Below are 11,055 nucleotides of genomic sequence, written 5' to 3'. Positions count from 1 at the left end.
TGATTAGGGCCAAGATTTCATGTCATGTGAACACAGGGGAAAGCTAAACTTAAGCCAAAGAATTTGAAGTTAGGACCTGCCATAGAGTTACTAGGTTTTACTGTTGATGAATTAATTATTACCCTTTGAAAACATAATCCTAATGAGAAAAACATGTTTCTTAAATGCTCTGGCCTTGATGTATGTGCATGTTGTACAACACCCCATCTGCCTGGGACCAGCCCCACGGGCTAAGTTGGGTGCTCTTTCCGTGTGGGGACATCGCCGCCATTCTTCTGTTTGGGTCTATAGTGATCTTTATTTTTCAGCAGAGGCTCTTCTGTGAGACTGCTCAGAGGCTGGCTGTTTCCTTTGGGTTCAGACGTCTTCTCTCTCTTTTCAGTGGCACTCCTTGGCTCATTCCTAAAGGAACAGTTTAGCATGAACTCCTCTACTCTGCTGCCTCCATCTCACCATGTCTCAGTGCTACAATCCACATAGGCCAAAGCTTTCGGAATGGAAAGCCCTTCTGGACAGTACTAGTAGGTGACCATGTCTTCAGAACCAGAAATCTCATCAAGGATGATATTCTGATTTCATTTTTGACATAGAGCCATTCCCCCAGGAGATAGTTTTTAGATGCCAAAACATTGGCACGTTTAGGCTGTTTCAGCAGCTTATGGTGACATCAAGCTTTGAATTAACACTCTCCTGAATCATCTAAGCTGAATGGCTGCCATGCTGGGGAGGGCACAATGAGTTACTGCTCTGTCCCCAACCTTGTGACTGGACAATTTAGCGGACTGCTTCATGCCATCTAGGCTTTTGCAGCTCTGACATTCTACAGTTCTCTGCCCCGTGATTAACACATTTTACTGAAAGTGAAATACTAAAAGATCAGCCTGCCACAGTGATGTATCTGTTACTGCACAGTTTTTCTTTTTCTGGCAAGTAAGTATTCTGGCAAACACTGGCTCCAGTGAATAGTAATGTTCTCACACCAAGAAACAGTCCTCAGATACTTTTTCTCATTTAAGTGAATCAGAGAGAGTTGCTGTAAATACCTAAGCCAGTCAGTAGTGTTTACGGCAGCATAAGTGATACAGGTGATAATCAGGGCCCTCTTATAAAACATTGGCCGTTTCTACTAAAGTCACATCTATCTTGTTTTAAGTCACTCATCCAGGTTAAGAAACTCTCTGCCCCCCTGTTTTACAAACTGAGGCCCAGCCAGGGTCATGGAGCTGGTCAGTGGCAAGCTAGGACCAAAGAGGAAAATAAAACCCTTGGTCTTTGTCCTCCATATTCGTCTCTGAAATGAAATCATTTGCCCACTGTCAGTTGGAAGGACTTGATTTACCTGGCCTGGGTCTCGTCATTCATACCGTCCTCATACATGTTTTCTAGATTCTGTGACTGTTCATCAACGGGTGCTTGAAACCTGTGCAAGAGAAAGCCAGTTACTGGACATCGTGGAGGCAGCAGGGCCAGCCCACTCATACTTGTCCTTAAGCTCACTCTGCACAAAAACCAAACTTAAGCAAACACTCGAGGGCCTGCCTAGAACTCCATTCAGCCCTCAAGTATTTACTGAGGTCCAGCAATTCACCAGGGAGTGGGGCTACGGTAGGAGGCAAGAAAGGCTGGGGCCTTGCTCTCACAGAGCTGCTTCCTGGTCAAGGGAGACAGGCCAGCTGTTGGGAAGAAGTACAGCAGGTGAGGTGGTCGAGAATGACAATGAGCAGACGCTGCTCCGAGTGGGCTGGTTCAGGGAAGCCTCTGTTGACATTCGCGCAGAAGCCTGAGTGATGAGGATCCACATGACAACCTGAAGCCAAAGGCCCCCAAGTGGGAGCCAGGGTAGCTTTCTGGGGGAACTGAAAGGCCATCATGAATGGGGTGTTGTGAGGGTCTGGCATGGTCAGAGACAGGCAGGGAAGGTCCACGAACAGACTGTTAGGCCACGGTGTGATGGGAAGCATAGGGCTTTTTGTTTCTGTTTATTGTGATGAAAATATATACAACCAAACATACACCAATTCAATTTCTACATGTATAGTCAAGTGACATTGATTATATTCTTCAAGTTGTACAAGCCCTCTCGCTATCCTTTTTCAAATCATTCTACCACCATTACCATAAACTCAATGCCCCCTAAGCAAAACTCCCCCTTTTCCGCTCTCTCCCACCCTTGGTGACCACTAATAATCTTTGGTTTCTATATATTTGCTTACCTCATATGAGTGAGATCATACAGTATTTGTCCTTTTGTGACTGACTGATTTCACTCAGCATGATGTTTTCAAGGTTCATCCATGTTGTAGCATGAGGAAGCATAGGGTTTAAGCGATCACTGGCTTTGTGACATACCAGAGGGGGCCAGGAGGGCAGACAATGGTGGCTTGGAGTTGGGGGCAGCAGTGGAGACCAGGCTGGGTGGGCTGAGATGGAGTAGAGTCAACAGGACTTTGGGATGGGTTGGAAATGAGAGTGGGGGAAGAAAGGAATCCAGGATGTCTCCCAGGCTTTTTACTGGAGCACCTGGGTGATATGAGGGAGGTGGAAGCAGCACGTTTGAAGACAGGAAATCAAGAGTTCTTTCTGTCCATTGTGAATTTGAGATGCCTTTTTAGACTTCCAAGCAGAGACAGTGGGAGGCAGCTGGCGGTGCATTCTGGAGGGCAAGAGACTACTGTGTTGGAGACGGGGATGGGTGTCGTCTGCATGTAACTGGGGCTTTAAAGCCAGGGGATCAGAGGAAGTCACTTGAGAGAGTGTAGGATGAGAAGGGGGTCTCAGACTGAGCTCCAGGACAAACTGATATTTGGGCATTGAGCCGAGGAGGCAGAGCCAGCCAGAAACTAAGGCGGAATGGCTTGAGAGGTAGGAGGGAAACAGGGCGTGGGCGTCTCAGAAGTGAGAGAAGAGTGCTGGAGGAGGATATGGTGGACACTGCCGCGTGCTGCTGAGAGCAAGTGAGCCGGCTGGGGCTTGTCTGGGTGGTGGCTGATGGTCAGAACAAGAGCAGCTTCGGCAGATGGCAGGTCAGAGGCTGGGGTCAGAGAGGGCTGAGAAGCAGGTGGAGGTGAGGAAGCAGAGGCAGCAACTACAGACAACTGGAAAATGAAGCCATGCAGAGAAGCAGGATTCCCTTTTTCCCAGCCCCAGACAGAAAGAAATGACATCCTTTCTGTCATTTCCTGGCAGACAGTGGGCCTGCCAGTGCTGCCTCTTGCTGGCAGGCAGGAGTATGCTACTTAGCTTCTCACCAAGACAGCACACACAGACAAAGTGCCCAGAGTTTGGAAGCTGGAGAGCATGTGGGTGAGTGGTGACTGATTTAGCAGACCTGAGAAACCTGAGTTTCAAACTGGCAGGGGGACAAGCTGACGACGACCCAATTCACACCACAGAATCCTTAGAAGGCTCGGGAGCTGCCAACACCGTGGCCGTGGAAGCAGCGAGGGTGAAAGTCAAGATCCGTTCTACCTTTGAGCAAATATCCCCTTACACCCACCCCAGCAGAAGTCTGAAGGGTTAGTCTCCAAAGAGAGTAAAATACAATTGAGAACTGTACTGAAAACCAGAAAATTAAGTATGCATACAAATACTCCATACATTAACCTTCCAGGAAAGAAAAGGGAAAAGGACCTAAAACCGACTTAGGGCTTAAAAAAAAAAAAAAAAAAAAACACACTCATCTAGACCCCCCCTACAATGAAGCACCAGCCATGTGTGTCCATTTTCTTGCCCTTACTCCCCACACCCTCCTCATATGAGCGGACAGCCAAGGATTGCCTGACATCTGAGAGAAGCCTTTGAAGATAGGAACCTAAACAAACAAAAGTTACTTGGAGGAAACAGACTTCAGGGAGAAAAAAAAAAAACTTCCAAAAGGAAAACTATCATAGCCTCAGAGAACTAAGACATTGTGTCTATGAAACAAAAAACAGGACACTACAAGAAAAGAACCAAAAAAAAAAAAAAAAACCCAAACCTGTTGCCTTCAAGTCAATTCCTACTCATAGTGACCCTATAGGACAGAGTAGAACTGCTGCATAGGGTTTCCGTTACAGAAACAGACTGCCACATCTTTCACCCATGGAGCGGCTAGTGCGTACAAATCACTGACCTTTCGGTTAGCAGCCAAGCACTTAACCACTGCACCACCAGGGCTCCTTTGAGAAAAGAACAGTAGGTACAAAAAGAAAATTAAAATAATATAGCAGAATTAAAATAAAAAGCCATATAGCAGAAATGAACAATACAGAGACTGGAAGATAAAGTGAGGAAATCTCCCAGAAGGTACAGCAAAAAGACAGAGATAGAAGATTGGACAGGAAAGATAAGGTTAATTTGAGGGCCAGCTCAGGAGGACCAATATTCAGTAATAGGAATTACAGAAAGAGAAAACTGAAGGATGTGAATTTCTCGGTTGAAAGGATCCACCAATATCCAACATAATGGATGGAGTAGAATCTCACCAATGTGAAATTTCAGAACACTGGGAGCAAAGAAGATTCTATAAGCTTCCAAAGAGAATAAGTAGGCCACATTACAAGGATTAGGAATCAGAATGCCTTCAGACTTGTCAACAACAACCTTGGAAACTAGAAGACAATAGAGCAATGCCTTCAAAATTCTGAAGGAGAATTTAATACCCAGTGAAACTATCAGTCAAGTGTGAAGGTAGAATAAAGACATTTTCAGACTTACACTGTCCAAAAACAATGTACTTCCTGTGCACCTTTCTCAAGATGCTACTGGGCAATGGGCTCCACCAAAATATGGAAAGAGGAAACCGGAGATCTAACACAGGAACAAGGCAAGCGGAACTCCCTGAAAGGGGGAAGAAATCTCAGATTGGACAGCTGCGTACCATACAGGACAACCAGTCCATCCTGGAGCTGAGTGACTCAAGAGACAGACATGTTGAAGACTTGCCACTAAGATGCCCTCTGCCACTGTAGCACCTTTTGATGCTTGAATATAGTGTTGAGAGAGCCTAGTCCAGCTTCTTGTCTAGACTTTGCTTATCTTCTTGTTATTAGTTGTTGTCAAGTTGGCTCCAACTTATGGCAACCTTATGTACAACAGAATGAAACACTGCCTCATCCTGCACCATCTCTACAATCTGACATGTTTCAGCTCAGTGTTGAGGTTATTGTGTCAACCCATCCCACTAGGGGTTTTCCTTGTTTTTACTGACCCTCTATATTACCAAACATGATGTTCCTCTGTAGTGATTGGTCTTTCCTGATGATGTGTCCAAAGTAAGCAAGATGAAGTCTCGCCGTGCTCACTTCTAAGGAGCATTCCGGTTGTATTTCTTCTAAGACTTATTTGTTTATCTTGACCATGTGCTGATGAAGTCCCTGCTCCCCCTTCTGTGTTCTGCTGCCTGGATCAGCTGAGGACCCTCATTACACCCCTTCTGCTTTGACCTACACTTGAGGGCTAAACGTAGGCTATAGTGTGCCTAGAAGTAGAAATTCACTCTGACCATGTTTTTGCCAGATGTCTAGCACCTTGTCCTTCCAGATGTCCAGAGTGAGCCCTCATGACCTCACCCCTGACTCCCCTGAAAGGAGTTCTGCTGAATGTCTGACACCTTTCATGAATACACATTCTGAAGTGTCTTGTCTCCCCTGAGAACATCCGCTTGTCTCACCTGGGCTCCAGCCGCTCCTTCACCTTGGCAATGGAACGGACATAGGGAGTGATCTGCTTGGTGATGGTGGTCAGGTAGGCATTCTCCTGCTTCAGCTGGAGAAGGTCATGGAGTTGGGCTGTGGGGGCCAAGGCCAGAGAGTTAGGTCCTATTGACTTCAGATTTTTACTGTCAAGCCAGACATCACCCAAACATCCCAGCTATTTCAATGATTACCTATTAAAGAACAAGGCACTTGGTGAAGGCATTGTACTCACTGAGTCCTGACCTCACATGCATCATTTTGGGGCCAGTAAAGGGTTGTGAAGGAGCCCTGGTGGTGCAGTGGTTAAAGCGCTTAACTGCTAACCAAAAGATCTGTGGTTGGAACCCACCAGCCACTCTAACGGAGAAAGATGTGGCAGTCTGCTTCCATAAGGATTTACAGCCTTGGAAACACTATGGGGCGGTTCTACCCTGTCCTTACAGGGTCACTATGAGCTGGAATCGACTCAATGGCAGTGGGTTTGGGTTTTGGAAGGGGTTGTGAGGCAAGGTCAGAGGGCAAAAGGCAATAGCATGGGGACTCGCGTTGGTTAGTGCTTTACTCTGACTTCCTTCCCCTGGGTACGTGTGAGTTAGCTTGGGGACGTGGGGTTCACTCAGTAGCCTGGGAACCTTCATAAATCTCTTGCTCATTAGCCACACGCTGGTAGAACTCCTCCCAAATCTGAAAGAGAAAGGAAGTTGGATGTTGGATGGGGCAGTGAGTTGTACTTTGCAACGATAGCTTTTCCGTCCTTTAGCTACTCAGTCACACGGCACTCCCAAGCCAGGCCCACGTGGTTCCAGGCAGCAAAGACTCCCGGGTTCCCAAACCTGCCAGACAAGACCCTTATGAGGCACCAGGCCAAGGGCCTCCTCCCTCTCCCTGTGGTGGGGTCGCCCATATCTATCCTGACATTGGTGGGCTGGAGAGAAGTCATAGCACAACTGGATCAGGTTCCTTGGGAGGGCTACCTCCTCGAAGACTGTTCTCATGCCTTCCACAGAGGTATACTGCAAGGTGATCTGCGTGTCAACCTGCAGGGACTTGTGGAGGATGTCTGCCATGATCTCAGCCTTGATGAGCGAGTGGTGCTTTGTGAGGTCCCGGTGCAACTCCTGGACCTGGTCCTTCAGGTTCTGGATCTCCGACTGCAGGCTCTGGAGGGAGAGGCCATGGGTAAGCACATGGTCACTGCAGGCTGCCCTTTCACTGCCAGGGCCTCAGGGGAGGGGTAGTTTCCAGAGTAGGCGGCCAGATCTAGATCTGACTATTCAAGCTGCCTGTGGAGCATCACTGCACCTTGGTGAGGGAGGGCTGGGGCTTTTTCTAAACCAAGGTCGCGGCTCTCCTCACCCGGTAGGAGTCCTCATACTGGCGGCAGTGATCTGTGAAGGGTGTGGCTTCACCCTCAGCCAGGAGCACCTTGGTGCTGATGGAACGGTGCACCGTGGGTTTTTGCACAGGTGACCCCAACATCTTTCCCCCTGGGGAGGGGCAGCCACGCCCCATCAGCACCTTGGGGCCTGAGACCCCTGACAGCCTGGGGAGAGAGCCAGTGTGGATGCAGGTATAGGGGGCTAGGGGCCCTCCCCTATCGCAGCCTCCCAGTCCCAGGCCAGCCCCCTGGACTGCTCAGTGCTCTAGTATGGCCTTCTCAGCCAGAATGCATATCAGAACCACCCGGGAGCTATGGAAATCTCTGGTGCCAAGGCCACACCCAAGACCAATTCTATCAGCATGGGTGCTTTCTAAAAGGGTAAGTCTGGCAGGGTGCCACAGGGCTGGTCTGGAGTAAGTCTTGCAATCACTCACTCACTCACTCACATACTGGGCCATGGAAATGTGGCCTGACACCCAGTCTCCCTTGGCTTGGTCTCTGGGGTCCTGATTTAGGCATTTCTTCCACATTCTCTGGCTTAGGCCACTCCCCACGCATCAGGCTACCCAGGCTGCGCCCTGCCCAGGCCCCACCCCCATGCTGTCCCTTCCCTCAGGCTCTAGGAGCCCCAGGCGGGGTGGGGGAGGCTTCAGCGGCGGTTGGGGGCAGCCCCCCCCCTTCCCTGGCTGAACTCTGCGCCGAGTCTGCCACAGGCCTCGGTCCGTGGATCCCCGACGGCTGCTTTCTGCTCTGTGGACTCGCCCTCCCGTGTCGCGGCCGTTGGAGCCTAGACACCGCTTGGGGAGCATGGGGGAGCGCACGTCGTGGACCAGGTGTCCTGCAGGGGCGGCCCGCGTGCCGGAACCCGTAGCCTGCAATCTCTTTGCCCCTAGTGCGCGGCCTTTCCTGGGCGACGCGCCGGACCCTCCGCCCGCCGCCCCAGTCCCGGAGCCGGAGGGCGCTCGTGCTCACGTGCCGGCGCCGCCGCCAGCGCCTGCCGCCCGGCGGGGCCCCAGCAGCAGCAGCGGCTCCAGGCAGCGCGCGAACTCAGCGCGGTGGTCGCTGGTGATCTGAGCGGCAGGACCAGGAGTCAGGAGGCCTCGCTGGGCCCGCTGGCCCCCGACTCCGGCCCGCCGGCCCCTGACCCCGGCCGCCCGCACACCTTGCTGCTCTGTGCCGGCCTCAGGCGATGCGGCCGCGTGACGATGCCCTGCAGCCTGGCCATCAGCTCCTGTGGTGTCGGGAGGAGGGCTCAGGCTTGCGTTGGCGGGACGGGGAGCTCCCCGGAGGCCCGTAGGGCAAGTCTGTCTGTGACACTTGACCTGGTGCCCTTTCGAGGCTCCACTCCTCCCCTGGCCCTCACCTCCATCCCATGAATCCCCAGGAAAGGTGGAGTGTCAGTCTCTAGTACACACTCTGCATTTTGGGGGAGTAGAGGCTTACACCCCTTCCAGGCTTCTCTCTGAAAAGTCCCTGGTCTCTAAACGCTAGTAAATGATGGGTGGAGGTGAGCAGGCAAGCCCAGAGGCCCCTGGTTCAGCCTCCCTGTGACAGGCTGCCAAACCCTGAGTTAGCAGCAAGGGAGGGGTGCAGGAGGGAGGCTCTGGGGGGACCTCTCAGGAGCTGGGGAGACTCACATAGCCCAGGTCCAGGAACTCAGCCTTGTTGGCCAAGCTGAGGAAGGAGGAGCAGATGACCAGGTGCACCTGTGGGAGGACCCGATGCTCAGTGCCTAGCCAGGTAGGGGGCCTGCACCCCCCCAGATGTTCCCCCTTACCTGCAGGGTGGGCAGCAGGGTGGCCAAGTGGGTGAGCTGCTCTTTGAAGGCCTTGTCCTTCTCTTCATATTGGCTGGAGGAGGGACAGGCAGCCTCGTCCTCAAGGGCAGGGCTGGGCACCTCCCCCCAGCAGGGCCTCCGAACTGGGCAGTGCCACTCCCCACAGCTGGAGGTGGGTTGTGGGCAGCTTTGTACATCTTCACTGTCACCCTTCCATCACCTTGAGCCACCATGCCCTCCTCAGGGGGGTGGACACAGGATGTTTTGCTCCCTGGGGCCAGGCCCAGGCTGTGAGGGGGTTACAAAGGCCAAGGGGCAGGGAGGTGGAGACCCACCACCACTCACCTCTGCACAGCCTGCAGCAGTAGTGCTTTCCTCTCAGCCAGCTTGTCCTGGGAGAGACAGGCCACTGCTGACAGGCACACTACCCGCCAGCCCATCACCCACCTGGGCACCAGCCAGAGGCTCATTACTTCCCCAACTTATCAGCCCTGCTAGGTGGGCCAGAAGCCTGCCTTCCTGCACTCTGCTGCCTGAAAGCCCTGTACCCTCACCATCAAACTCACTTGATCAGCAAAGCCTTCCCTGACCCCCCACCTCCATCAACATGGGCCCAGGGCCCAGGTGGCCTCCCCTGGAACACTCCTGGCAACTCTAAGTAAACTCCTGAAAAGTTGTTCAATGCTTGCCATCCTGCAAAACTGCCGACTCCCGCGGGCCTCCGGGGCCTGCCCTGCCCACGTCCTGGGCGCCCATCAAGGCTGGCTTAGAACGCACAGCCTGTGGCTGCCGTCTCCCGGCCCTCACCTGCATGCTGCCAAAGAGGGCGTGGATGGCGGCCTCCTCGTCGGCCGCGCTGCGCCGCACCTCCTCCACCATGGCCTGAAGCAGCGCGATGGCCTCCCGCGTGGCCGTCTGCAGCACCTTCACCGCCTGGGAACAGGGCGGCTTCAATCCAGCGTCCGCGTCCGCACCCTGCCCCGGCGGGCCTCCGCCCGGCACTCACCAGCACAGCTTGCTCCAGCCGCTCGCAGCCCTGCACGTATGCCGACTCCAGGTCCACGCAGTGGGCCCGGCCCTCCCTGCGGGGAGGTCGGGGTGAGCCCGGCTCCCGGCGACCTCCAGCCCCCTCCCCTCCTGCCCTCTTTACTCACCCATGCATGTCCCGGAAGCAGCGGATGCACAGCAACGACTTCTTGTCGGTGGAGAACATGATGTAGGGCTCAGCGTGTAGCGCTGCGGCGGGGACGACCGTCACTGGCTCCCGGCAGGGCCGCCCCTACCCCCACCCTCGTCCCCACCCAGCCCCCTGCCCCTTGCCCCCGTTGGGTCCGCCGCACTCACGGCACTTCGGGAGCACGTCGCGGCTGCGCTGGCCCAGGGCCACGATGTCGTGGCGCGCAAACATGCGCGCCCGGTGGGTCTCTTCGCGGCAGCGCGCGCACAGCGGCTGCCCGCACGTGTTGCAGAAGTACGTGGTCTCCGCGTCCTGTGGGCGGAGCGCGGGCTCAGCGGGCCAGTCTGCCGCTGTGCTGAAGCCCGACCCTGGCCAGCGCGGCAACTGCCCTACGGATAATTTCCCTCGTCTGTTCGCGCGTGGAACAGGTGCGCCGCTAAATGCAGCCGTTTTGTGTAATCCCGACGCGCAGTGCTCCAATGTACCCAGTTTACAGATGAGGATGCTGAGGCTACTCAGGTTAGTAGGTCCAGTAAAGGGCAGATACCTGGAAGGGGCTTGGGGAGGAGTTTCAGGGGGAAGGAGGGGGCAGAAACTGCATTTACAAAGCATGTTACCTACAACAAACGTGTGTGTGTGTGTGTGTGTGTGTGTGTGTGTGTGTGTGTGTGTGTGTGTGTAGTCCTCTTAAACCCCCCTGGGGACCTCAATAATGACCAAACTGGAGTTACAGCTCCGCAGGACGAGACAAGGGGAGTGAGGGCATAGGGGTTCCTTTTCCTAGGCCAGGACCAGGGCTGAGACTCCCAGCCTGATCTGAGCCCTGGCACTAAACCCAACAGTGGTTCTGACAGCAAATCTCAATTCTTTGCCTTGGCATTCAAGGCCATTTCCCTCTCGGGTGCTCTCCCTGCCTCCAGCCACTCTGATCATCTCTGTACTCCTAGGTCACATGTTTCTCAGCAACTGCTCAGCACACTCTAGCTTTTGCTGCTGCAGGCCTGTCCCCACCTTCACAGGGCAGGAACCCCCCTCCGCCCCCCAC

At 53.5% G+C, this 11,055-nt stretch overlaps 1 protein-coding gene across 1 annotated transcript in view; it reads right to left on the bottom strand.

Moving 5' to 3' along the window:
* Positions 1-230: 230 nt before the first annotated feature.
* The window catches only part of RNF207 (ring finger protein 207), a 12,371-nt gene continuing 1,546 nt past the window's right edge, over positions 231-11,055 (bottom strand). Inside the window, exons 3-17 of the mRNA XM_004385108.1 lie at positions 10,178-10,322; positions 9,988-10,069; positions 9,840-9,915; positions 9,641-9,766; positions 9,179-9,225; positions 8,834-8,906; positions 8,694-8,762; positions 8,219-8,287; positions 8,029-8,126; positions 7,032-7,218; positions 6,650-6,835; positions 6,308-6,359; positions 5,651-5,768; positions 1,340-1,420; positions 231-402 (exon numbers count right to left, since the gene is read on the bottom strand). Coding sequence (XP_004385165.1) covers positions 231-402; positions 1,340-1,420; positions 5,651-5,768; positions 6,308-6,359; positions 6,650-6,835; positions 7,032-7,218; positions 8,029-8,126; positions 8,219-8,287; positions 8,694-8,762; positions 8,834-8,906; positions 9,179-9,225; positions 9,641-9,766; positions 9,840-9,915; positions 9,988-10,069; positions 10,178-10,322 — 1,581 coding nt within the window. The remainder of the gene's footprint in view (positions 403-1,339; positions 1,421-5,650; positions 5,769-6,307; positions 6,360-6,649; positions 6,836-7,031; positions 7,219-8,028; positions 8,127-8,218; positions 8,288-8,693; positions 8,763-8,833; positions 8,907-9,178; positions 9,226-9,640; positions 9,767-9,839; positions 9,916-9,987; positions 10,070-10,177; positions 10,323-11,055) is intronic.

The sequence above is a fragment of the Trichechus manatus genome, unplaced genomic scaffold (genome assembly GCF_000243295.1).
Source record: "Trichechus manatus latirostris isolate Lorelei unplaced genomic scaffold, TriManLat1.0 scaffold00133, whole genome shotgun sequence".
In the NCBI taxonomy this organism is placed as follows: Eukaryota; Metazoa; Chordata; class Mammalia; order Sirenia; family Trichechidae; genus Trichechus; species Trichechus manatus.
Note: the sequence above shows the minus strand (reverse complement) of the source record. Positions and strands in the feature narration are given on the sequence as shown.